The sequence below is a fragment of the Macaca mulatta genome, chromosome 2 (genome assembly GCF_049350105.2).
Source record: "Macaca mulatta isolate MMU2019108-1 chromosome 2, T2T-MMU8v2.0, whole genome shotgun sequence".
Taxonomy (NCBI): Eukaryota; Metazoa; Chordata; class Mammalia; order Primates; family Cercopithecidae; genus Macaca; species Macaca mulatta.
Window position 1 is genome coordinate 91,588,635 of NC_133407.1, and position 25,449 is coordinate 91,614,083.

Genomic DNA, 25,449 nt, shown 5'->3' on the forward strand with positions numbered 1-25,449 from the left:
TAGTGTTGCAGTGAACATACGCATACATGTGTCTTTATGATACAGTGCTTTATATTCCTTTGGGTATATACCCAGTAATGAAATTGCCGGGTCAAATGGTAGTACTGGGCCAGGCATGGTGGCTCACGCTTGTAATTTGAGAGGCTGAGGTGGGTGGATCCCTTGAGCTCAGGAGTTAGAGACCAGCCTGGGAATCATGGCAAAACCCTGTCTCTACAAAAACAGAAAAATTAGCTAAGTGGGGCCAGGTGCGGTGGCTCACTCCTGTAATTCCAGCACTTTGGGAGTCCGAGGCGGGTGGATCACCTGAGGTCAGGAGTTTGAGACCAGCCTGGCCAACATGGTGAAATCCCGTCTCTAAAAATATTTAAAAATTAGCTGAGTGTGGAGGTGGGCTACTTGGGAGGCTGAGGCAGGAGAATTGCTTAAACCCAGGAGATGGATGTTGCAGTGAGCTAACATGGTGCCACTGCACTCCTGCCTGGGTGACAGAGTGAGACTCCATCTCAAAAAAAAGAAAAAGAAAAATTAGCTAAGTGTAGGGGTGTGCACCTTTAGTCCCAGCTACGTGGGAGACTGAGGTGGGAAAATCACCTGAGCCCTGGGAGGTCGAGTCTGCAGTGACCCGTGAGTGTACCAGTGCCCTCTAGCCTGGGTAACAGAGTGAGAACCCACCTCAAAAAAGAAAAAAAAAACAAATGGTAGTTCTGTCTTTAGCTCTTTGAGGAATTGCCACACGGCTTTCAACAATAGTTGAACTAATTTACATTCTCACCAAAAATGAATAAACTTTCATTTTTCTCTGCAGCCTTGTCAGCAGCATCTGTTACTTATTTATTTTTTTCGAGACAGAGTCTTGCTTTGTTGCCCAGGCTGGCGTGCAGTGGTGCAATCTCGGCTCACTGCAACCTCCGTCTCCCGGGTTCAAGTGATCCTCCTACCTCAGCCTCCTGAGTAGCTGCAACTACAGGCGTGTGCCACCACGCCCGGCTAATTTTTGTATTCTTAGTTGGCCAAGGTGGTCTCGAACCCTTGACCTCATGATCTACCTGCCCCAGCCTCCCAAAGTGCTAGGATTACAAGTGTAAGCCACCGTGCCCAGCCCTATTTTTTTACTTTTTTATAATAAATAATAGCCATTCTGACTGGTGTGAGATGGTGTATCATTGTGGTTTTGATTTTCATTTATCTGATGGTCAGTGATAGTGATCTTTTTTTCATATGCTGTTGACCGCATATATGTTTTCTTTTGAAGTGTCTGTTAATGTCCTTTGCCCACTTTTTAATGAGGTGGGTTTTTTTGTTTAAGTTTTTTATAGAAGCTGGGTATTAGACCTTCATTAGATACATGGTTCGCAAATATTTTCTCATTCTGTAGGTTGTTTGCTTACTCTGTTGATAGAAATTAATGTGTATCCAGCAAAAGAAACTAAGAGTAAAATTATATAAGTCATAATTACTATGAGAAGGATCACATCTAACAGGTTTTTTAAAATTATATCATATATATTTATATCATGTATATATCGTGTGTATATATCGTATATATATGTATATATATGTATATATCGTATATATATCGTATATATATGTATATACGATATATACACACGATATATACATGATATAAATATATATGATATAATTTTTTATATATTTATATATATATACACACACATATGTATATATATACACACACACACATATACATATATATATATATATATTTTTTTTTTTTAAAAAAGATAGGGTTGGCCGGGCACGGTGGCTCACACCTGTAATCCCAGCACTTTGGGAGGCCGAGGTGGTGGATCACTTGAGGCAAGGAGTTCAAGACTATCCTGGCCAACATGGTGAAACCCCGTCTTTAGTAAAAATACAAAAATTAGCTGGGTGTGGTGCTGAGTGCCTGTAATCCCAGCTACTTGGGAGGCTGAGGCAGGAGAATTGCTTGAACATGGGAGATGGAGGTTGCGTTGAGCTGAGATTGTGCCACTGCATTCCAGCCTGGACAACAGAGCAAGACTCTGTCTAAATAAATAGAGCAAGACTCTGTCTAAATAAATAAAAATTAAATAAATAAATAAATAAATACAGGGTCTCTCTCTCTGTCACCCAGGCTGGAGTGCAGTGGTGCAATTGTAATTCACTGCAGCCTCAAACACCTGGGCTCCCCCTGCCTCAGCCTCCTAAGTAGGGAGGACTACAGGTGCACGCCACCATGCCCGGCTAATTTTTTATTTTTTATTTTTATAGAGACAGGGTCTCACTATGTTGTCCAGGCTGGTCTTGAACTCCTGGCCTCAAGCGATCCTCCTGTCTCGGCCTCTCAAAGTGCTGAGATTACAGGCATGAGCCACTGCACCCAGCTCTGACAGTTTTTGCACCTAAAGATTTTGTGTGTGTGTACATGTAATATATGAGGAAAAATTAGTATTACTCATTTTTCCTAGATATTAGACAAGATTTTTCTAGAGGTCATGTTAGTTCATAGCATTTTATTAAACTGTTTTATACTATGTACAGTCATTAAAAGTTGCATAAAATGTGATGTATATGCACATGTGTATATGTAGGTAATGAAATCTTGCTTCTAATCTAGCTTATTTTTAAGAAGAAAGTGGTGTTCTGAAATTGGTTTTGTTATGCAGGACTGTGGTGCAGGGGTTCCTGCACCTGCAGTTGTTTATCTCTCATCGTTTCATAACTGTTGTAACTTTTAAATGTGTGTAATTTAGCTTCTAATGCAAATGTTTAGAATTAGGTTTCTTGATACTCAGAATTCTTGTTAGGTAGATTAATACTGTTGAAATGATTTACACATCTAGAAACATGGTCCAATTTCATTCTGAAAAGTATTTAAAATATATTATAAAAGTATAGATTACAAAGATAAATCTCAACCTTGTTTGTTAAACTTTTTTCTTTTACTCACAGTGTGTTATCCAGGATTTTCAAGCTTCGGTACTTCAAGTGTCGGATTCAACTTATGATGAACAGTATGTTTTTTATTTAAATTGTATACTTTATAAATGAGGAAAGGATTTGTTTAGAAAACATAGAAAGTACTTAATTGAATAATGTTTAAAATATTCTCATTCCCATTTTTTTACAAGTTGATAATTCCCTAGTACTTTATAATTTTGAAGAGAATTATTTTTGTCTTTTGTGTAATACTGTTTAACATGTTTTCAGAGTGGCTGCACAGATGCCAACTGTTCATTATGAGTTCCCCAATGGCTACAATTGTGATTTTGGTGCAGAGCGGCTAAAAATTCCAGAAGGATTATTTGACCCTTCCAATGTAAAGGTATAAAAGCTTTTCATAATTAGCCTGGCTTTTCCTATATAGGTGAAGAGCTTTTGTGGCTAAAATGTTTTGGATATGCTTTACTGTATGAAGAGCCTCCATGTGACTACTTGTTTTCTTTTGTTGTAGGGGTTATCAGGAAACACAATGTTAGGAGTCAGTCATGTTGTCACCACAAGTGTTGGGATGTGTGATATTGATATCAGACCAGTAAGTGCCAGTCTCCTGTTACGGTTTAAAGGTACCTTTTAGGGGATTGAAATGCCCCCAAATCATTGTTAGGTTGACAGTGACCTAATGGTTGTCAATGTCATTGACTTTGAAGTTCATTTTATAACAGTATCTATAAAAAGATGAAGTACTAGAAAAAGAAAAATGTGCAACTCTAGAGCCATGGTGTCCAGTTTTGTAGCTACCCTCCACATGTGGCAATTTAAATTAAAATAAGTAAAAACATAAAACTCAATTCTTCAGTTGTAATAGCCTCATTATAAATGTGGCTAGTGGCTGCTGCATCAGACAGTGCAGATATAGAACATTTGCACCATCACAGAAAGTTCTGTAGACAATGCTGCACTAGAGATTTCCTGAAATGTAGCAAACCAAAATATGTATTGTTGGTGATTTTCTTACAGATAGTACAACTTCTACTTTTATTTTTCAGGAAGGTGTGGTTTAAATGGTATGAGTAACTTTTACATGAAGTTTATTTTAAATGATCTTCATATTTTTTGTGCTTTGTCAGGTTTTAAATACTAACTCCATATTATATATTTCACTCATTATCAGTGATAGGTTCTTGGAGACTGAACTTTAAGTGAAACAATGTACAGTAAGTCCTTGAAGGACATTGTTTCAGGAAAAAAATTGGTTTTGTTACATGTCATTTTGTTGAAAGTCAGTTTCCAAGGTCATATTGATAACATTGAGGACTGACTATCTTATTTAAACCTAATTCAGCTTCTCACCCACATACTGCCTAGATTTTGAATAAATGAATTTGCTTAAAGCATAGTGCTAATAGCTACTATGTTGTTCAAAAAAGTCTTTGAGTGGCTATGAAAATCATACTTTATTTTACCTTTATTTCACCTGGTAACCTGGTAGGCATGTGATGTTTCTAGGACAATAGTAATATAAGTTTGGGATTTTTTTAGTGCAAATACAATTCCACCTTTGGGGGAAGGTAATTGAATTGAAGTATATTTATTGCAACAGTGATAACTTTGTTTTTAGTGAAATTTCTCCCTTTAACTAATGAGATACTTTTGCATTCTATTTTCTACTTCAAAACTTAGATGATTTAGACATTTGAAATACGTTTTAAAAATAGGAACTTATCCACTAAAACAGGTTGACATTTAACTTTCTGATGCATACATGCAAATTCAAAGTAAATATAAGTAGTAATTTATTTGTATTTGGGGAGGCCTTAGCATGTGTGTTTTGGAAAAGCTCCCATGTGCTTCTGATGTATATATACCTCTGCAAAAGAGAAAGGTAGCAATCATTTTGGCCAGGAATATGTTCAGTTTATCATTGTCTGTCACAATCATAAAATAATCTGTCTAATTTTGAATATCCTAACTTCCAGATGAGCATTCTTTTTCAAAATATTTGTAATTTTAATTTTTGGCTGGTGGTTGCTATTAATATTTCCAGATGACCATTCTAAGATAAAGTCATTATAGAATGTACTTCTAATTAAATATTGGCAGCTATCTGCCAAAAAAATTATGATTTTTAGAATGATTCCTTTAAGTTAGTGGTTCTTAAAACTTCATGCACATTAAAATAATCTTGGGAGTTAAAAACCATGCCTGCCAGGCACAGTGGCATGTAGTCCCAGCTACTTGGGAGCCTGAGGCAGGAGGAATGTTTGAACCCAGGAGTTTGAGGCTGTGGTACACTATGATTGTGCCTGTGAATAGCCACTGCATTCCAATGTAGGCAATATAACGAGACCCTGTCTCTAAACGTAATCTTGCCTGGATCCCATCCCCAGACATTTTTATGTAATTGCCCCTAGGAATTTGTGTTTTAAAAGCTCCTTAGATGAGTTGAATGTACAGCTAGGATGGAGAATCGATGGATTAAGCTATTAGGTCTATATAATAGTAAAACATTTCCAAAAAATGAAAGGGAAGATTGTAGTAGCGCACATTTTTAGTTGTATTTAAAACTTTTGGAAACATGTGGAACTGATTTTTCTTGTATTTTTATCCTAGGGTCTCTATGGCAGTGTAATAGTGGCAGGAGGAAACACACTAATACAGAGTTTTACTGACAGGTTGAATAGAGAGCTGTCTCAGAAAACTCCTCCAGTAAGTTCTGTTTGTTCTTTAATGGTATTCTTCAGTCATATCTTTCCTCACTGATGGTGTCATTTTGTAGATAAGCATTCATCTTTCAATAGATACATATTTTGTATGTGCTTGGTATAGTATCACTAAAGTTAATATCCTTTAACCAAGTTTTTCTAGTTAACATCTATTAGTTTCTCTTAAATTATTTGAATCTCATTTATTAACTTAATATTTAAATATGGATAGTTTGCTAGGCACTAGTCCATGCACACCAAGGGCTCAGTCTACTAGGATGGTTAGACATGCAGAAAATGATGACTGTAGCATGCTAAACAGTTCAGTATGTCATGGACCAGGTGCTGTCGGGAACACCAAGAAGCCACTACTTAACTCGCTAGGAGTATCAGAGAATAGCTCATGAAGAAGCTATAGTTTGAATGAATAGTTCAACTCATTACTAATTTATGAAAGGGTATCTAGATGGAGGGAATAAAACCATTTACAAAAATATTAAGAGAAGATGGGTATGTTCCAGTAATTCAAAGTAGTTGGCTTCTAGTCTTTACATAAGTGGGGAAAGCAATATGGCTAGAAAGATGGATTAGTTTCCTAGAGCTGCCATAACAAAGTACATGTTGGTGGCTTAAAACAGAAATTTATTGTCTTATAGTTCTTGAGGCTAGAAGCCTCAAGGTGTCAGTGGGGCTATGCTGAATCTCTAGGGGAAAATACTTCCTTCTTCACAGGATAAAATCTAGCAGCGGACTGATGAGCTCATATGTTTGTTTTAGAAAGATCAGTGGGTATATTGTAATAACTTTTAAGAGAATAGAAAAACTCGGTTTGAGAAGGTAATTTATATAGTACTTCAATAACAGAATGGCAGTTATAATCTTTTAACTTTAAATTTAAAATTTTTATTGGCTGGATGCAGTGGCTCATGCCTATAATCCCAGCACTTTGGGAGGCCGAGGCAGATGGATTACGAGGTCAGGAGACCAGCCTGGCCAACATGGTGAAACCCCATCTCTACTAAAAATACAAAAATTAGCTGGGCCTGGTGGCGGGCGTCTCTTAATTCCAGCTACTCGGGAGGCTGAGGCAGAATTGCTTGAACCCGGGAGGCAGAGGTTGCAGTGAGCTGAGATTGCGCCACTACACTCCAGCCTGGGTGACAGCGCGAGACTCCATCTCAAAAAAAAAAACAAAACAAAAATTAGCCGGACATGGTGGCACGTGCTTGTAATCCCAGCTACTTGGGAGGCTGAGGCAGGAGAACTGCTTGAACCCAGGAAGCTGAGGTTGCAGTGAGCCAAGATCATGCCACTGTACTCCAGTCTGGGTGACAAAGCAAGACTCTGGCTCAGGAAAAAAAAAAACAACAAAACTTCAAGTGGTTTTTTTGTAAGGTGTTCTGCACTAAATATTAAATTTTAAAACCCATATTAGTGGTTACATATGCCCTAACAATGTCTATAAATCTGTATATTTAATAGTCTTTTAGCTTCCCATATAAAAGAATGTTTTACATATGCCACATTTCTATTATTACAAGTGATATCTAAATATATAGGCACACAGACATCTGCCTTGTATTTTCTAAATTCTTGGAGATCTAGAGCATTACCTGAATTATAATACTAATCATTAGATTGATTTATTGATTGATTTGAGATTTGTTATCCTATTTCAAAATTACCGTATTTTAATCAGTGTTTGAACCACAGGGAGCCATTCAGAAGTCTGTCAAAATTGAATTTCCTGGCTGGGTGCAGTGGCTCATGCATGTAATCCCAGCACTTTGGGAGGGTGAGATGGACCAATTGCTTGAGTGCAAAAGTTGGAGACCAGCCTGGACAATATGGAGAGCAAGACCCTGTCTCTATTTTAAAAAAGAAAAAAAAGAAAAAACAATTTCCTAAGTTGAGTCACAAGATTTGATTGAACTAATGCATATTCTTCTATTTCAGAGTATGCGGCTGAAATTGATTGCAAATAATACAACAGTGGAACGGAGGTTTAGCTCATGGATTGGCGGCTCCATTCTAGCCTCTTTGGTTAGTAGATGAGCTACTTTGCAAAAATGTTCTTACTGAATTATACTAAATTTAGTAAAAATACAAAAAACAATTCCAGTGCTTCATTTGTCTTTGCATTTTATAACTGTCAAATGAGCGGAGGACCTAATAGAATAACCAGTTTTATGTGTTCTGATATAACAAAATGCCTCTTTGCCTAATTAGTGGACATCTGTCAGCCTAATTTCAATGTCCCCTCTCAAACAGAGGTGGAAATATGTTAACATATGCATGCCTCTTCTAATTATACCCCCATTGGCACTGGTCAGGGCTTGTCTGGAATGTATTTAAAATCGAAACATTCCTTCTCAAGTTCTGGTCATTCCCCAGTTTACAGTGAGGTCTACAGTGATGTCTAGGAAGTCAGGAATTGGTTCTTGGAGCAAATGGTGAAGTCATGGTGCTGTGTGTAAGATGTTTCTTGGACTACCATCTGCCTTGAATAAGGAGAAAAAAATCCTTATACTTTTCTGCATCCTGGACTTACAGCATCCTCCCCCTTTATATACTGTATATATACACACCATATATACTGTTCTGGAGTATGGTTCTGGAGGAGGACAGAAATAATCGAGTACTATTTTGGGAGGTGGGACTCTTAAATGAATTATTCAAAGTTTAGGAGTTATGAAAATAAGATATTAAAAGAAAAAAAGGCTGGTGCAGTGGTTCACACCTATAATTCCAGCACTTTAGGAGGCTGAGGCAGGAGGATCACATGTGCCCAGTAATACAAGACCAGCCTGAGCAACATAGCGTGAGGCCCCATCTCTACAACAGTTACAAATTAGGCAAGGTGGCATGCCCCTGGAGTCCCAGGCTGATGTGGGAGGATCCCTTGAACCAAGAAGTTCGAGGTTGTTATGAGCTATGATTACGCCATTGCACTCCAGCCTGGCTGACAGAGCAAGACCCTCTCTCAAAAAAATAAATTAAGAAAAGCCATTTCTAGTAAAAAGTAAGGCATAATTATATAAATTTCTTTCCATTTTACAGGGTACTTTTCAACAGATGTGGATTTCCAAGCAAGAATATGAAGAAGGAGGGAAGCAGTGTGTAGAAAGAAAATGCCCTTGAGAAAGAGTTCCCAAGCTTCTACCTTCCTTTGTCACCTTACGTTTCATAGCTTTAGTATACTCAGGAAAAGAATGACCATCTTTTGTAGAATGTTTATACATTTTTGCATATTTCAATTTCCACTTAAATTTTTTAAAGCTTTAACTGGCTCTATAAATTAAGATAAGTTTGTGCTTTCCTTGAAATGCACTTATTCTTATTACAAGCATTTTTATAATTTTGTATAAATGTCTATTTTCTCTAAATATTTTGCTTTCAGTAAAATGCTTTCCAACTCTGTTTAGTATATTAATTACCAGTGGATTGGTAGAATTGCTTTTTATTGACTAGTAAAAGTTACTGCCTATGCTTTTTACCTTAGGCTTATAGAATTAAATAAAAATTAGCCATTCCAGAAATAAATTTTGGACTGTGGTGCACTGTGACTTACTACTTTAAGGACTGAATGTGTTTATCATTATTTTGAAGCAGTACCCACATCCTCTTCATATCCTATTAACAACAGAGGTAAAATTATTACTCAAATTCAGTTATTGCCTTTGCCGTGGCAGTTACCATCACCTTCACCCTCTAAGATAGCAGGCGACATTTAAAGCCTGCTTAAATGTCAGAATTCATAAAGTGGGAATTTAATCCGAACTTTATACCTGATTTTTAGAGGTAAATTAGCTTCTACCAAATTAGCTAATTAGCATGCCATATTCACACTTAGAACAACTGATTAAAGTCACTTGACTAAAAACAGAATTTCTTTATAAACCACTTAACATATTTACTCTTGTACACAGACTATTCAAGAAAAACAAAATGGTAAATTTAAGAGTTCAGACATCTTAGACAAGACTTGACTTCTGCGCTTCAGCAAGATGTGGAAACTTTTTTAGAAGAATTTTTGCTTTCTTTCTCTCTAAATTTTCCTTCCGTGCTTTGATGCGGGCTCGTTTCTCACGTTCCAGTCTAGAATAAAAAAAGCATAAAGCAATTTATACAAAAATATTTCCTTGTTATTCAATACTATCAAAATATGCATAAATCAATTACATCAAAGCTTCAAACATGCCAGTCTCTGTATCTGGTGTGTTATATATATTATTAAACTTGAATAGTAATCACTGTAAACCTATACAAGTCAAGAGCATCTGAAACCCTATACCAACTATCCCTGTTTCTTGACTAGAAAGAATGTCCCGATCTTACGAACCTGTAACAAACTGGGACTTAATAAGCATCATCTCTTAGCAGGGTTTTACTCTGTGTATAAGGGAAATGATAAGCTAGAGTGAGTACTATTTGAAAGTAGGGAATTCCCACAAGTCTCAGGATATATCTCATGATGTCAAAAATAAATTCTTAGGCTCTGGCTAGGCTTACTATTCCTTAAATGAGTTTGTTCCCACACATCAGTATCCCAGGGCATGACACATGTGCTGCATAAATTACAACATAAATTACTTGACCTGTAGGGTCAACTTGGGAGTTGTAAAAATTGAAAATGAAAAAAAATGCTTGGATACCAAACCTCCATTTAAATTGATATCTTACAGGATATTGATCAATAGAAATAAGCTTATATAAAATACAGCAATAAAGTTACTACAAATGAGTTTTTTGGGGAAAAAAAGGCTGAATACAATATGCCAGTGCTGTGGGAGAGGTCATAGAAAATTGGGTGAAGTAAAAAATATGCACATATATAGGAAAAGTATAAAGGCTACAGTCAAAATGAGATTACCCATTCTATTCATCAGTCTTTGCTCCAACTAAATTTTGACCATTTACAAAAACAAAGACCCATCTGAAGGAATAAAGGTTTGCTATTCTTAAGAATATTAAGATGATGATGCCAAATTCTGAAGGTGAGGCTAAAAAAGGTACTTTCAAAAACAAAATCAGAATGTGTATAAAACCTGTAAAAGTGATACAGGATTGATACATTCTCATACATTATTTTAAAAGTTATGGCCAGGTGCAGTGGCTCATGTCTGTAATTCCACCACTTTGGGAGCCAAGGCAAGAGAATCACAAGGTCAAGAGATCGAGACCATCCTGGCCAACAGGGTGAAACCCTGTCTCTACTAAGATTACAAAAATTAGCTGGGCGTGGTGGCATGCACCTGTAGTCCCAGCTACTCGGGAGGCTGCAGCAGGAGAATCGCTAGAACCTGGGAGGCAGAGGTTGCAGTAAGCTGAGATCACACCACTGCACTCCAGCCTGGCAACAGAGCAAGACTCCATCTCAAAAAAAAAAAAAAAAAAAGTGATTTATAACCACCCTGTATGACTAAGGGACAAAAGGATCAAACAGCACAACACTGGGCTTGGAGAAATCTCAGACTCAGATTTCTTCAGTTGCTTAGCATCTCAACTAGGTCTTAAATGTGAATAGCAAAGATTTAAAAGCTTTTGCCACAGAAGAAGCAACAGTGGAAAATGAGCAAGGAATATTTAGGAAACAAGGCAAGAATTCTGACTTCGATGAAGGGTAGGTAGCTAAGACTTGTAGGAATGCTGGGAGGAAAAGAGTTTAAGATTTGATCCTGTAGATAAGAAGCTGCTGTATGTTTCTGAACAGCCCTGATGTGATTTAAAAAAAAAAAAAAAAGTCTTGAGGAAAATTAGCCAGGAAGCAATACTTGATTGGACTGCAGTCAAGAGGATGTGCGGTAATTCAATTTGATAAAGACAGAGACTGCACTAGGGCAAAGACAATGGGAGAAGAAAAGACAGATCCTGGAGACATTCTGCAGCAAGAATTAAATCAAGGACTGATTAAATATACAGCAATGGTGATGAAAAAGACGACTGATGGTTTAGTGCCATGCAGACTGGATGTACTACACATGAAATGAGGAGAGGTAGCTGGTTCAGTAGGGAAGATAAGTAATTTTAAATGTGATTCTAAGGTACACTAAACACTTTAAAGCCAAGCTTAAAGATACATTCCATTCCTGTTTAAATTGTTTTTAAAAGTTTGTTTTGGTATGAAAATCTTTCGTGGTGGGGGGCGGGAGAGAATCAGTTTTTGAGGAACTTGCTAAAAGCAGAATGTATTATTCAAGAGAGTTGTTAAAAGCTGTGGTTCTTGTGCTGCTACGATTTCCCTTTTAATTTTCTAGCTGCCTTCCCAGCCTTGAATTCTGACTTCTAGCACCCTTAGCCAGGAGCCTTTTGGTTCCTCTGCCCTCTCTCTGGAGCCACAGCAATGGGAATTGAGTAGCACCCTTGGCCCAGGAAACCATTAACTTGCAATACTTTTCCCTTCTAATTGCAGTTTTGGGGATTAAACTCTATCCTCTGGCTTTGTCTCCTTTTGGATATGGCCCAAGTGTTTTAAAATAGCTCTTTAAAAAAAAAATCTTAAGTTTGTATAGTTATCAGCGAGTGGTTCATGGGAACACGCGCTCCTCTATCATAACAGAAGCCCTATGTTCTCCCTATTCAATGATAAACCTAATGCAGGAAAAATGTGCTAAAGGAAATATTTGGAGATCAACATTCTGCAGGACAATGTGAGTTTACATATAATACAACAGACTTCTCTTTCTAGCCCCATTTTCTTTTCAACAGCCTTCGAATAACATGAACTCACACTGTATGCAACTGAATTATTTGGACCTTCATTTTAACATAAGAGGAGAAATTTTTCCATTTACATATAGATACAAGAATAGAAAGGCAATAAAACTTTTCAAAGGATACATATTATAATGTTAACAGTGGCTATTTCTTTTTTTTTTTTTTTCTGTTTTTTGAGACGAAATCTCACTCTGTCACCTGGGCTGGAGTGCAGTGGTGCAATCTCAGCTCACTGCAACCTCCACCTCCTAGGTTCGATCAATTCTCATGCCTCAGCCTCCTAAGTAGCTGAGATTACAGGTGCATGCTACCACGGCCGGCTAATTTTTGTATTTTTAGTAGAGACAGGGTTTCGTCATGTTGGCCAGGCTGGTCTCAAACTCCTGACCTCAACTGATCCGCCTGCTGTGGCCTCCCAAAGTGCTGGGATTACAGGTGTGAGCCAGCGCGCTTGGCTGACTGTGGCTATTTCTGATAGTGAGCTTATATGTGACTTCAATTTTCTTTTTTACCTGACTTTCCTGTTTTTCTTTCTTTTTTTTTTGAGACGGAGTTTCACTCTGTCACCTAGGCTGGAGTGCAGTGGCACGATCTCTGCTCCCTGCAAGTTCTGCCTCCTGGCTTCACACCATTCTCCTGCCTTAGCCTCCTGAGTAGCTGGAGTACAGGTGTCCACCATCATGCCCGGCTAATTTTTTGTATATTTAGTAGAGACGGGGTTTCACTGTGTTAGCTGGGATGGTCTCGATCGCCTGACCTCGTGATCCACCCACCTTGGCCTCCCAAAATGCTGGGATTACAGGTGTGAGCCACCGCACCCGGCCTGACTTTTCTATTTTTAAAAATACTTATGTAATAACAGAAATTAAAATTTAAAGAAAGCTTTCTTTATGTCTTTATGTCATATTTCTTTATGTCTTTATGACTTTCTTTATGTCATCTGGTATAAAGATAGTATGTTTTATTAAGAGTACTTGTGCTCACCTGAGAAAATGGTCCACATAAGGCATGGCAAAGAATCGTTTCCTATTGTATCTTTTATTTAGGTGCCAAGGTATAACCCACTGCTTGAATTTGTGCCTGCCAATAAAGCAAAAAGTTATTTGCCTTAAAGAAAACATTTCATACATTTTCACTTTCCTAATTTACCTCAAATGGGTTAGTCCAAGTACAAATTAGTAGAAAATAAAACAGATAAACGTTTTTAGTGAGATGTTTTGGCAATTTCTCTCTTTTCTGTGTTGGACTTAAACTCCATTGAAAGAACCTACCAAATGAGCTATGAGTTAAGTGGTATAATGTCAAGAGTACAGGGAAGGTCTCTAACCAAAATGCCTTCCCCATTCTGCCTACATTTAAAAGTCTAATGATGCTTCATCTTGGTTGTTCAGCCCAAAGATAAATAAACCTCCTTCTGAGCGGAAGTTTATTTACCTTTGGGTTGAACAGCCTTCCCACCGAACGAGGTTTATTTACACCAGGTCTTCTTAGTTACTCACACCTCAGCATGAATGCTGATTATCAGATCCTTTCCCAAAGGCCGACAAGACTCTGGGATATGAATGTAGGAGAAACAAGGAGGTATAAAAAATAAACTATTTTTCTCTCTTTTTTTTTTTTTAAATAAACTATTTCATAACTTGTCCTAGGGTTTATCCTGATGGCAACGGGAGCAAACTGAAACTGGTTCATGTGACATTCCCTGAGACTTTAAAAAAAATAGTTCCAGGTTCTCAATGGGCAAAGAGGGCAGGTGTGTGTCCTGAAGTTAGCTTCGTGGATTTTATACCTTCTGAAATGATACGTGTGCATGTACATTCTTCTGAGGAAACGATCCATAACCTTCATCAAAGTCTCAAAAGGCCTTGTGATTCATGTAAGACTACGAACCACTACAATAAAGACTTATAGGTAACTGAATCATGGGAATGGGATGTCTGGGCTGGTTTTACCAGATAAAGCTACCTTCATTCATATCCCCCTTCGTTAAAGTGCAAAGGAGTGTGGGGCCTCTTCTTTTATTAGACATATCACTAATATATCTCATACGGTGCAAGTGTTTTTTTTTTTTTTAAAGATATTGGGCAGGGGAATGAGGCATGGATTTCCACTCTCATCTTAGAAGAGCCACAGCGTAACTACCTACCAGATGATTCTTCCAAAGATGTCTCTTCTCCAAGCACCAGGTCTGGCTCTTTCTTGGCCAGTCTGAAGAAGCCTTAGGGCATCTTCTCTTTCCTGGACAACTTTATCTAATGCATCCATGGAATCTACTACCTGAAAGGAGAACAGAAAGATACAATTTCAACAATCACCTACTACAAAATTCCAAAAAAAAGAGAATGTATAAACACTCCGCTACAGAAAACTTATGATGAATATTTATACCAAAGAACCACTCTGTTAAGGATTTCCTAAAAATCTTTTTGGCACAAGTATGTCTACATGGGTGTCTAGATTACCACTTTCTATGTTTTTAAAAAAGTTTATAGTTTTATTTAACTACAAATCTATTTCCACATATTAGTTCTGTTTGGAGTGAGATACACTTATATAGATTCTTTTTGGAGACCCAATTTGATTGATGTTATTTCAAAACTCAATGAGCTAATAAGAAGTGACAACAATTTGCTATTTTCATTATATTAAAAAAGACATGTTCTGGTCTCAACTAATCATTGTGTCCCTGACATGCAGACACAGATATTGCAGCCTGCTTGGTAGCTGTTGCTACTACAGGGAAAGGAATAGCAGTCCATCTAGATAAGAATCTCCAAAGATTTATCAAGATGCAAGATGATACTATTAAACTTCTATTTAATTTTACCTCTTTAAGATTTCTATTGTTTTATAATGTATACATTGGCAGAGTTTTTTTATATATATATATATATATTTTTTTTTTTTGAGACAGAGTCTTGCTCTGTTAATCAGGCTGGAGTGCAGTGGTGTGATCTCGGCTCACTTATCTTAGCTCACTGCAACCTCCACCTTCCAGGTTCAAGTGTTTCTCCCGCCTCAGCCTCCTGAGCAGCTGGGATTACAGGCACCCGCCACCAAGCCCGGCTAATTTTTTGTATTTTTAGTAGAGACGGGATTTCACCATATTGGCCAGGCTGCTCTCGAACTCCTGGCCCCAGGTGACCTGCCCACCTTGGCCTCCCAAAGTGCTGGGATTACAGGCATAAGCCACCATACCCGGCCTTATATTTGTTTATACATAAATATTCATATGTTGGGGATTGTAATGTGAGATGGGCCAAACTTTTTCATAGTTCTAAATACATACTGAGAGCCATTTTATGTGTTATGTATGTCCCTTAAGCATCACAAGAGATATCAAATACTGCATAAGCACATTTGTTTCTCATAAGAATCCTCAAAAAAAGCACAGATTATAATCTCCCAGGTAGCTATGAGATCTGAAAAAGATGTGAAAGCCACAAATTTAGATAAATTATTTCATAATCTGTTTCATTTTTGTTTTTTGAGACAGGGTCTAGCTCTGTCACCCGGGCTGGAGTGCAGTGGCACGATCTTGGCTCACTGCAACCTCTGCCTCCTAGGCTCAAGCAGTCCTCCCACCTCAGCCTCCCAAGTAGCTGGCACTACAGGCATGCACTATCACACCCGAATGATTTTTGTATGTTTTTGGTAGAGACAGGGTTTTGCCATGTAGCCCAGACTGGTCTCAAACTCCCTGGCTCAAGTGATCTGTTTGCCTTGGCCTCCCAAAGTGCTGGGATTACAGACGTGAGCCATCGCACCCGGCCCATAACCTGCTCGGTTCACACTCAGCACTTCTGCTATCCTCAACTTCACTAAATGGCTTACAGTAGCTGAATTCACATGCCTTCCTCTTAACTATTTTATTTTCTACAAAATCCCTGAAAAAGAAAAGATGACTAAGACAAATTCTATTTTGAAGACAAGCAAACTCAGGAGGGTAAAGGGACCACACTGATAAGGGCTTTATATAAAATTCGCTAATCTTTAGAAATTTTTAGTAAATCTGGTTGTTGATTAACTACACTAACAGTTTGCCTAAGCAAGGGTAAGACTTGAGGCTTTCAGCTGAAATCCAGTGTTAGCTCACAAAGATAGAAAGAAAATGGCTACCAAGTCCACAGAATTAACATTCAGAAGTTCATGCCAAGAAATGTGAAGGAAAATCAGAAGTATTATTTAGATATACCTAACTGTAAACAAGTCAACCTCAAAGAGCCCATCTTTTCTGTAAGTTTCTTAGTGCCAAAAGTGTCAGTTGAGAGAATATAAAATTAATAGGACTGTGTTCCAGGGTAAGAGTATACACTTCTCTTTACAGCCAAGAATTAATATTACAGAGTAGCCCTTGAAACACATTTTTTAAAAAGAGACAAAAAGATACACTTGCAAAATTATAATCAATCTTTTATCATGTGCCTTGTTTCTGTATTTCAAACACAAGGGAAGTAACATAATATCATTTATTTGTGTGATAAATAGGTACTAATACTCTGAAGAGAAGCACATATAGTGAGGGTTTTTTTAATCTCAGATGGATAGTTAATACTTTAGTTACAATCATAGCTATTGTGCCAGAATTATACAATTTCTCCCTTAATTTTTCTATTATTCTGTAAGTAAAATTTGTCTGTAATATGCTTGAACTGGGTATCAACTCAGATCAGCCCAGTGATAAGAATTATATCCCAGTTATAATTCTTCTTTTCTGTTTTCCTTAAAATAGTTCCAAATCTTTGGTTTCTATCTTATATTGAGAAATTTTTTTACATTTTTGCTTAATAAAGTTTCCTAGTAGTATGTCACAAAACACTGGAAACACCAGATATATTTGAAGTTTGAAAAAATTACGGTCACTTTCAGCTTCTCTGGAGTAAACTTCTATTATTTTGGGTTCTACTGATTGAGAAAGTGCAGTACATATGACCTACTGGGCTGAAGTTCACCTCTGAAATATATATTTAAAGCAGATAATCCACTGTTGAAGTTCTATAACAGCACCATTATAACAAAAGCTTTTTCATCAAATAATGTGTTCTTTATAAAACATCCTTGTCAATGCACTTTCAGTTTTTTATTTATTGAGACAGGGTCTTGCTCGGTCACCGAAGCTAGAGTTTGGTGGTGCAATCGGGGCTCACTGCAGCCTCAACCTCCCAGGCCCTATCGTTTTAAAAAAGTTCAATGTCAGGAAACACAATGAAAGATTAAAGGAGATAGTCTCCAGATTAGACTAAAGAGACACATGAAAATTCATGATGCAGAATTTTCTTTTGCCATAAAGGACACTTGGGATAACTGATAAACTCTGAATAAGATCTGTAGATTACAGCTAATAGAATTGTATCAATGTTAATTTCCTGATTTTGAAAATTACACAGTGGTTATATAAGGGAATATCCTGGTTTTTATGAAGTTTTTATAGATAAAGGGATGTCACGTGTACAACTTACTCTCAAACATTTGAGAAAAAATAATGTGTATGGAGGAGTGATGGATGAATAGAAGGATAAGGTAAATGCAGTAAAACAGAGGAATCGGGGTAAAGGGTATATGAGAATTCCTTCTACTATTCTTGTAATTTTTCTGTGAGTCTAATATTATGTCAAAATAAAGATAAAAGAAAAAAATGTTATATAACTCAACTTTAACTACATCAGAATAACCTTCTCCATAATTAGGGCAAATCAATGAGGTTTCATTTTTTTCCTCTTTGATTTTCTCCAGGTATTGTTGTCCTTCCATCTTAAAGGCAGTGTGGTAACAATGGCTGCGACTGGCGTGAGGAAAGGAAACTAAAGTAGCTAAGGTTAGCTAGCAGCACTAATGCTATTACAAAAACTGAATTCTGTTCTCACTACTTACTATGCCACAGAAAAAAATCAATAAAGGGTTGATCTTGAAAGCAATCGAGTAAAAACATAAATCTAAATAAAAACATAAGTCTTTGGCTGGGCACGATGGCTTATACCTGTAATCCCAGCACTTTGGGAGGCCGAGACAGGCAGATCACGAGGTCAGGTGTTCAAGACCAGCCCGGCCAACATGGTGAAACCTCGTCTCTACTAAAAATACAAAAAATTAGCTAGTCGTGGTGGTGTGTGCCTGGGGTCTCAGCTACTTGGGAGGCTGAGGCAGGAGAATTGCTTGAACATGGGAGGCGGAAGTTGCAGCGAGCCGAGATCACGCTATCGCACTCCAGGCTGGGCAACAAGAGCGAAACTCTGTCTCAAAAAAAAAAAAAAGTAACCAACCTTTCAAAACATTGTTAATCTATTAAACACTACTGACTATTACACTTAAAAATGGTCAAGATAGTAAATTTTATGTTATGTGATTTTTACCACAGTATTTTAAAAAGCAGTAAAAAACTGATCTAGTTATTAATGAAATGGTTAAACCAGAACTAGGAATGTAAAGTGGTATAGCTACTTAGAAAACAGTTTGGCAGTTTCTTAAAAATGCTAAACATAGATTTACCATATAAGCCAGTAATTTTACTCCTAGGTATCTACTCAAATAAAAACAGTTGTCCACATTTATGTTAGAAGTTGCAGGTAGGTTTGGGAGGCCGAAGTGAGTAGATCACTTGAGGTCAAGAGTTTGAGACCAGCCTGGCAACATGGTGAAACCCCATTTATACCAAAAATACAAAAATTAGCTTGGCATGTTGGTACGTGCCTGTAATCCCAACAACTTGGGAGGCTGAGGCAAGAGAATCGCTTGATCCTGGGAGGTGGAGGTTGCAGTGAGCTAAGATATCACACCACTGCACTCCAGCGTGGGTGACAGAGTGAGACCCTCCTGCCCCCCACGCCCCCACCAAAAAAAAAAAAAAAAAAAAAAAAAACCTTGCAGGTAGAAATGAGGAATGACTGCAGATGAGTATCAGATTTCTTTTAGGGGGGATGGAAATGTTTCCAAATGAGCTATGATGGTTGCACTACTCACATTTACTAAAACTCAAACAAATAAGAAAAAAAAATCTATTTGACAACAAATACAAGAACCACATAACTAAACTCCTTTTAGCTGTAATCGTGTATACCAGTCTCCAGCCTCCCCCAATTCTTACCTTATCTAACCGCTCTGGACTTGGCATTGGCAATCTCTGCCGCTTGGCCTCCTGCTCTAGGGTTAAAAGCATGTTTCTTTCTTTCAGTAAGACATACCTAAACAAAAGAACACAAACCTTGTGATGCTATTCTGTGGTTATGTTAATAAAGTTGTGATTTCTGACATCAAAATTAATTGTCTGTACTTGAAAGTCACTTATGGGCGAGGTGCTGTGGCTCACACCTGTAATCTCAGCACTTTGGGAAGTTGAGGTGGGAGGATTGCTTGACCTCAGGAATTCAAGACCAGCCTGGGCAACACAGCAAGACCCCATCTCTACAAAAAAATAAAAAATATACTTAGCCGGGCATGGTGGCACACACCTGTAGCCCCAGCTGTTTGGGAGACTGAGACAGGAGGATTGCTTGAGCCTGGGAATTCAAGGCTACAGTGGGCTAAGATCACACTACTATACTCCAGCCTGGGGATAAAGTGAGATCTTGTCTCAAAAAAAAAAAAAAAAAGTCATACTAGAAATCTCAATATATAGAATATGATTACAAAGAATAATCCTATATACATAACTATCTTTGCTTATCCATTTGTTCAATAAACTTTTCATCTGCCACATGTATTAAGTGCAAAGATAGTTACAAAGAGGCATAAAATATAGTCCTTACATTCTGAGTGGAGAGTAGAGAAGGCAGATGGAAGATAAATAACATTTGTTGAGTACCTATTATATGCCAGACAATGTGTTAACCATTTTATATACACTAATTTCATCTAGTTTTCACAACCGCCTTCTGAGGTTGGCATTATTTCCACTTACTAAACAAAGAAGCTAAGGCTGAGAGAAGTAAGGTATTCTGGGTCATACAGGTAATTCAAGATTCAAATCCCTGATCTCTGTGTACAAAATCCATTCTATTTTAACTCCACCATGCTGCTTCTGAAACTGTAATGTATGTGGGATAATAAGTGGGACAGGCAATAAGTACCAGAAGAATTAAGTGGGGGAGATGAGAAACATCTTTTCTAGCTAAGATGACCAGGGAAAGATTCATAGAGGAGATGCAGTTTATCATAGAAGGGAGAGCACAGCAAACATAATCAAAGGTACTGAAGCAGCAGAGCTAAAGTGAAGACAGATTTTCTGAATACATCTATTTGAGAATAAGAGTTAGGGCCGAGTACAGCGGCTCACACCTGTAATCCCAGCACTTTCAGAGGCTGAGGTGGGTGGATCGCTTGAAGTCAGGAGTTTGAGACCAGCCTGGCCAACATGGTGAAACCCCGTGTCTACTAAAATACAAAAATTAGCTGGGTGTGGTGGTGTGCGCCTGTAATCCCAGCTACTCAGGAGGCTGAGACACGAGAACCTAGAAGGCAGATGTTGCAGTGGGCTGAGATCACGCCATTGCACTCCAACCTGGGCGACAAAGTGAGACTTTGTCTCAAAAAAACAAAAACAAAAACAAAAAAGAGAAATGGCAAAACTTTGGTTGGTTGCAGCCATGATGAATGTTGAAATAGCCTTAACTATCCTTTCACCGATAACCCATGGTAACTAATAGTGCTTTAAAACAACTTATTTTTCTATAATGAATAAACATAGTATCAGTGGTTTTTATAAATACCTTACAATTCTTTAATTTGTCAAGAAAGATAAACAATGCTTTACATCAGGGGAAAAAACATAAATGCTGGCCATGCACGGTGGCTCATGCCTGTATATAATCCCAGCACTTTGGGAGGCCAAGAGAGGCGGATCACTTGAGGCCAGGAATTCAAGACCAGCCTAACCAACATGGTGAAACCCCGTCTCTACTAAAAATACAAAAATTTAGCTGGGCATGGCGGCGTGAGCCTGTAATCCCAGCTACTTCAGAGGCTGAGGCACGAGAATTGCTTGAACCTCGGAGGTGGAGGTTGCAGTGAGCCAAGATCACACCACTGCATTCCAGCCTGGGTGACAGAGCGAGACTGTGTCTCAAAAAAAGAAAATAAAAAAAAGTAAATGTCTACTAGAGTTCTTAGGCAGATAACAATCATGAAGGAAGTAGACACAGTGAAAGAACCACAGGGTGCCTAAGAAGTGGTGTGTCCCTGCTCCATCTAGGAGGGGCAGTTGCTCCACAGACCAGCCAAGTTGTTGCCACGTAGGAATGCAGGGCCAGTGTTGCCAAATCACAGGTCTCGTTATTCAAGAGCCGACAGAAATAATATTTTCTGTGTGAAACTTCCCAATTTAAAAAACAATTATGGTCCAAACAAAACATATCTTTGGCCTACATATAGTACATTAAAAATGCAATCCTGTCTTAAATCTTCTCAACCCTCTCTAATTCATCAGAGCCCGCCAGAAAAATCTACCTATATTCCCAATTAAATGCACCCTCCAACATGCCCTTCCAAAGCAAATACGCTAAAGATTACAGATCATGAAAACATAATAAAAAGGAGAGAATTCTAAATATAACCAATGGCTGGGCACAGTGGCTCACGCCTGTAATCCCAGGATGTTGGGAGGCCGAGGTGGGAGGATCACTTGAGCCCCAGTGAGACCAGCCTGGGCAACATAGGGAAACTCCCTCACCACAAAATGCAAAAAAATTAGCTGGGTGTGGTGATGCATACCTGTGCTCCCAGGTACTCAGGAGGCCGAGGTGGGGGATCGCTTGAGCCCAGGAGGTCAAGGCTGCAGTAAGCCATGACTGCACCACTGCACTCCAGCCAGGGCAACAGAGCGAGACCTTGTCTCAAAGAAAAAAACAAAAGCAACCAACTGTTCCCCGTTTCATTTTATTAATTCACTGAAATTGCTAGTATAAAGGTGTTAGTAGGACCAATGTAAATCACAGTAAAATTTCTGAATTCCCGACCACTTGAGAACTGTGACATTTGTCATAACCTAACCTCTGTCATATAAAATCTTTCATGATCTTAAATATCAGATTTATCATCCATAGTACTACAAAACAAATCACTTTACTCAATTTCCTATATCAGATTTAGTTTTTACCTCATTGTTACATTATAACTGCTTCAAACGTCTAGATATTAATGTACTTACTATACTTACCAAAGTTTGTGTAAATCTTCATTACTTTTGTTCCTTAGTTGCTGACAGGTCCATGCTGCTCCTATTAAAATAATACATAACATGAAATAATATTTCTAGCCATGTGCCCTTTGGCAAATTATTTAAGCTCTCTAAACCTGTCTAAACCTGTTTCCTTATCTGTAAACTATATAATAGCTTTTTTACAGTATATAACATAATTTGTAATTAGGGATAAATTAGGTAACATATGAAAATAACATTAACATGATTGGCAATAGCATTCAAAAAATGTTAGCATTAGTACAGAATGTATTTTCACACCCTAATGACAAAATACTTTATGTCATTATAAGTTAACTTTTTGGCCGGGGGCAGTGGCTCAAACCTGTATTCCTAGCACTTTGGGAGGCCAAGATGGTGGGGATCACCTGAGGTCGGGAGTTCAAGACCAGCCTAACCAAGATGGCGAAACCCCATCTCTACTAAAAATACAAAATTAGCTGGGCATGGTGGCACATGCCTGTAATCCCAGCTACTTGGGATGCCGAGGCAGGAGAATCACTGGAATCCGAGAGGCAGAGGCTGCAGTGAGCCAAGGTTGTGCCACTGCACCCGAGCCTGGGCAACAAGAGCAAAACTCCATCTCTAAATAAATAAATAAACTTCTAATTATCATTAAAAAATAAAATCTAAAATAAGCCCTAAACCTTACTTTAGTTAATAATTTCAACCTATTCCTTTTCTAACTATCTTGCCCATCTGCCAAGGAACAATTAACTCTACTATTATATGGTTCTTTTAATTTTCTCTAGTAGACAGTCTCAAAGAAAACTGAAAAAGGAAACATCTAAATAATTCCTAAACTGGATAAATAATCCTAGAATGATGGGGGGAGGTTCCATAAATATATTTAATGTTGACAAATCCAAGTATCTCACCAGATTTTACTTTTTCTTGCCCCCAGTTTTTTGGGTCATCAAAAAATTCTTCTAGTCCTTTTCTTGACAATGTGGTATGAAGTAATCTATATTGGTGAAAGGATGTCACATTTGGTGTACTCTTAGGCAACAAACCAAGAAAAAACCTGCAATTGAACACATATAAACAAGTAAAGTTTTATAATATTTGGATTTTATAAGCAGCAAACATTATCATAATAAATATAATCATTTTGTCATCTATAATGTTTTAAAAAGCTACTCAGGGTTTCTGCACAAGAATTAATTTTTTTTTTTTTCTTATTTAGAGACTTGGTCTCACTATGTTGTCCAGGCTGGTCTCGAACTCCTGGACTCAAGTGATCTTCCTACCTTGGCCTCCCGAAGTGCTGGGATTACAAGCATGAGCCACCATGTTTGGTCACAATAAATGTTGAAAATGCTTTAGAAAGTATTTTCAATATTGCATTATAGAAGCTGCTACCTTATAATTTCAGAGGTAACACATTAACACAATTATATTTTAAGGTAACATTTTTGGGTCCTTCTTACATTGCTAATGGGTGCAAGCACAGGTAAAAAGAGCAGTCAATTTTGCAACATGTGGGCTGGGCACGGTGGCTCACACCTGTTATCCCAGAAATTTGGGAGGCCGAGGTGGGAGGATCACTTTGAGTCCAGGAGCTCAAGAGCAGCCTGGGCAAGATGGCAAAACCTCGTCTTTTAACAAAAATACAAAAATTAGCCAGGAGTGGTGGCATGTGTCTTATAGTTACAACTACTCGAGAGGTTGAGGTGGGAGGATGGTTTGAGCCTGGGAGACAGAGGGTTTCAGTGAGCTGAGATCACACCGTTGCACTCCAGCCTGGGCGACAGAGTCAGTCCCTGTCTCAAAAAACAAAAACAAAAAAGCCCCACAATTCTGCAACATGTATCAGGAGCCTCAAATACTTCCTCCTTTAACTCAGTAATTCTACATCTAGAAATTTCAACTGAAGAAATTATCATAGATGGGAATTTGTAAATTAAGATGTTTATTAAAGCACTATATAGGATATCAAGTTTTTAATTATGTAAATGTGCAGCTGAGAATGGTTCAAAAATTATTGTGCATCTGGATAAATTATTATGCAGTAATTCAAAATTCCTGTTTTTAAAAAATAATGACCTGAGATGATCTGAAACTAAATAATGAAGTTTATCACAAGTGTTGTATCCCTACCAAAAATATTTAGCCTAAATCTAATCATGAGGAAACAATCAGAAAAATCCAAAAGAAGAGAGATTCTTAAAAAGCTAATCTCATCAAAATGTCAACAACATTAAGACAGAGAAAAAAAGAAATTGTTCCGGATTAGAGACTAAAGAGTCAGGGCAACCAATGTAATAAATGATCCTTCACTGGATCCAGAACCAAAAAAAAAAAAATTAAAGAAGTTACGAAGTTACCAGTTACTTTCATTGTAACACATTCTGTAAATACAAACACCTTTTAAACCATCCAAACTTGACACAGACTTGAGTATCATAACAAAAACATCTTAGGTAAAGCTTTTCCCACCTCACCCAGCCCAACAGGATGCTTCTGTACTTATAGGTTTATTTACTTGAACAAATTCTGGACATCTACAAACCCCATATACTGTCTTGTCCGCAGCGGGCAGCAACAAAATGAGGAAGAAATAGAAATGTCGGAGGTGGGCGACTTCTCCAAGGTCACTCACTCCTCACCAAAGTGGGCTCCTGCTCTGCCATCCAGGCGGCCTTTCCATTCTTGAACTGTTCTTGGCATCTCCGCAACCAAAGAAGATCCAGAGTTGGAGAGGTGGGCAAACCTACTTTACCCATCACTTACCCTGTGCAGGCAGGGACCTGAGGAGTTATTAACGACCTGGAAGCTTTCAGGGCAGCTGAGACTCTCCTACAAAGAAGGGCCAAACCTGCCGCAGCCATGTTTTCGCATAACTAGGCAAACCGCGTTTCCGCCAACGATGGCGTTACTTCCGGCGTCTCAAGCCGGCCGTGAAGGGACTAG

General features: G+C 38.1%; 2 protein-coding genes across 6 annotated transcripts in view; one reads left to right on the forward strand and one right to left on the reverse strand.

The window, feature by feature from the left end:
- The window catches only part of ACTL6A (actin like 6A), a 28,799-nt gene extending 18,790 nt beyond the window's left edge, over positions 1–10,009 (forward strand). For 3 of the 4 annotated variants that reach the window (XM_015131550.3, XM_077990749.1, XM_015131548.3), the window contains exons 9-14: positions 2,938–2,999; positions 3,196–3,310; positions 3,440–3,520; positions 5,539–5,634; positions 7,587–7,673; positions 8,691–9,173. In XM_015131550.3, coding sequence (XP_014987036.1) covers positions 2,938–2,999; positions 3,196–3,310; positions 3,440–3,520; positions 5,539–5,634; positions 7,587–7,673; positions 8,691–8,771 — 522 coding nt within the window. In that variant the 3' untranslated portion in view covers positions 8,772–9,173. 4 annotated transcript variants of the gene reach the window in all.
- On the reverse strand, positions 9,519–25,381 carry MRPL47 (mitochondrial ribosomal protein L47). 2 transcript variants are annotated; one of them, NM_001265881.1, is made up of 7 exons: positions 25,270–25,375; positions 23,415–23,560; positions 22,495–22,555; positions 19,429–19,525; positions 14,494–14,624; positions 13,332–13,427; positions 9,596–9,728 (listed from the first exon to the last, which is right to left on the reverse strand). In NM_001265881.1, exons 1-7 carry the CDS (start codon positions 25,365–25,367, stop codon positions 9,605–9,607), a joined length of 753 nt encoding a protein of 250 aa, NP_001252810.1. In that variant the 5' UTR covers positions 25,368–25,375; the 3' UTR covers positions 9,596–9,604. The 2 variants fall into 2 exon arrangements, with proteins under 2 accessions (XP_028699140.1, NP_001252810.1); XM_028843307.2 differs by lacking the exon at positions 23,415–23,560 and having other exon boundaries at positions 9,519–9,728; positions 25,270–25,381.
- Between the last annotated feature and the right edge of the window lie 68 nt (positions 25,382–25,449).

Excerpts from the sequence above, each read along its gene's own strand:
- MRPL47 (NM_001265881.1), bottom strand. The coding sequence starts at position 25,367 with ATGGCTGCGGCAGGTTTGGCCCTTCTTTGTAGGAGAGTCTCAGCTGCC. Across the intron at positions 23,561-25,269 it reads CAGGTCCCTGCCTGCACAGG|GTTTTTTCTTGGTTTGTTGC; the intron begins GTAAGTGATGGG and ends GTTCAATTGCAG. Across the intron at positions 14,625-19,428 it reads GTCCAGAGCGGTTAGATAAG|GTAGTAGATTCCATGGATGC; the intron begins GTAAGAATTGGG and ends TTCTCCTTTCAG.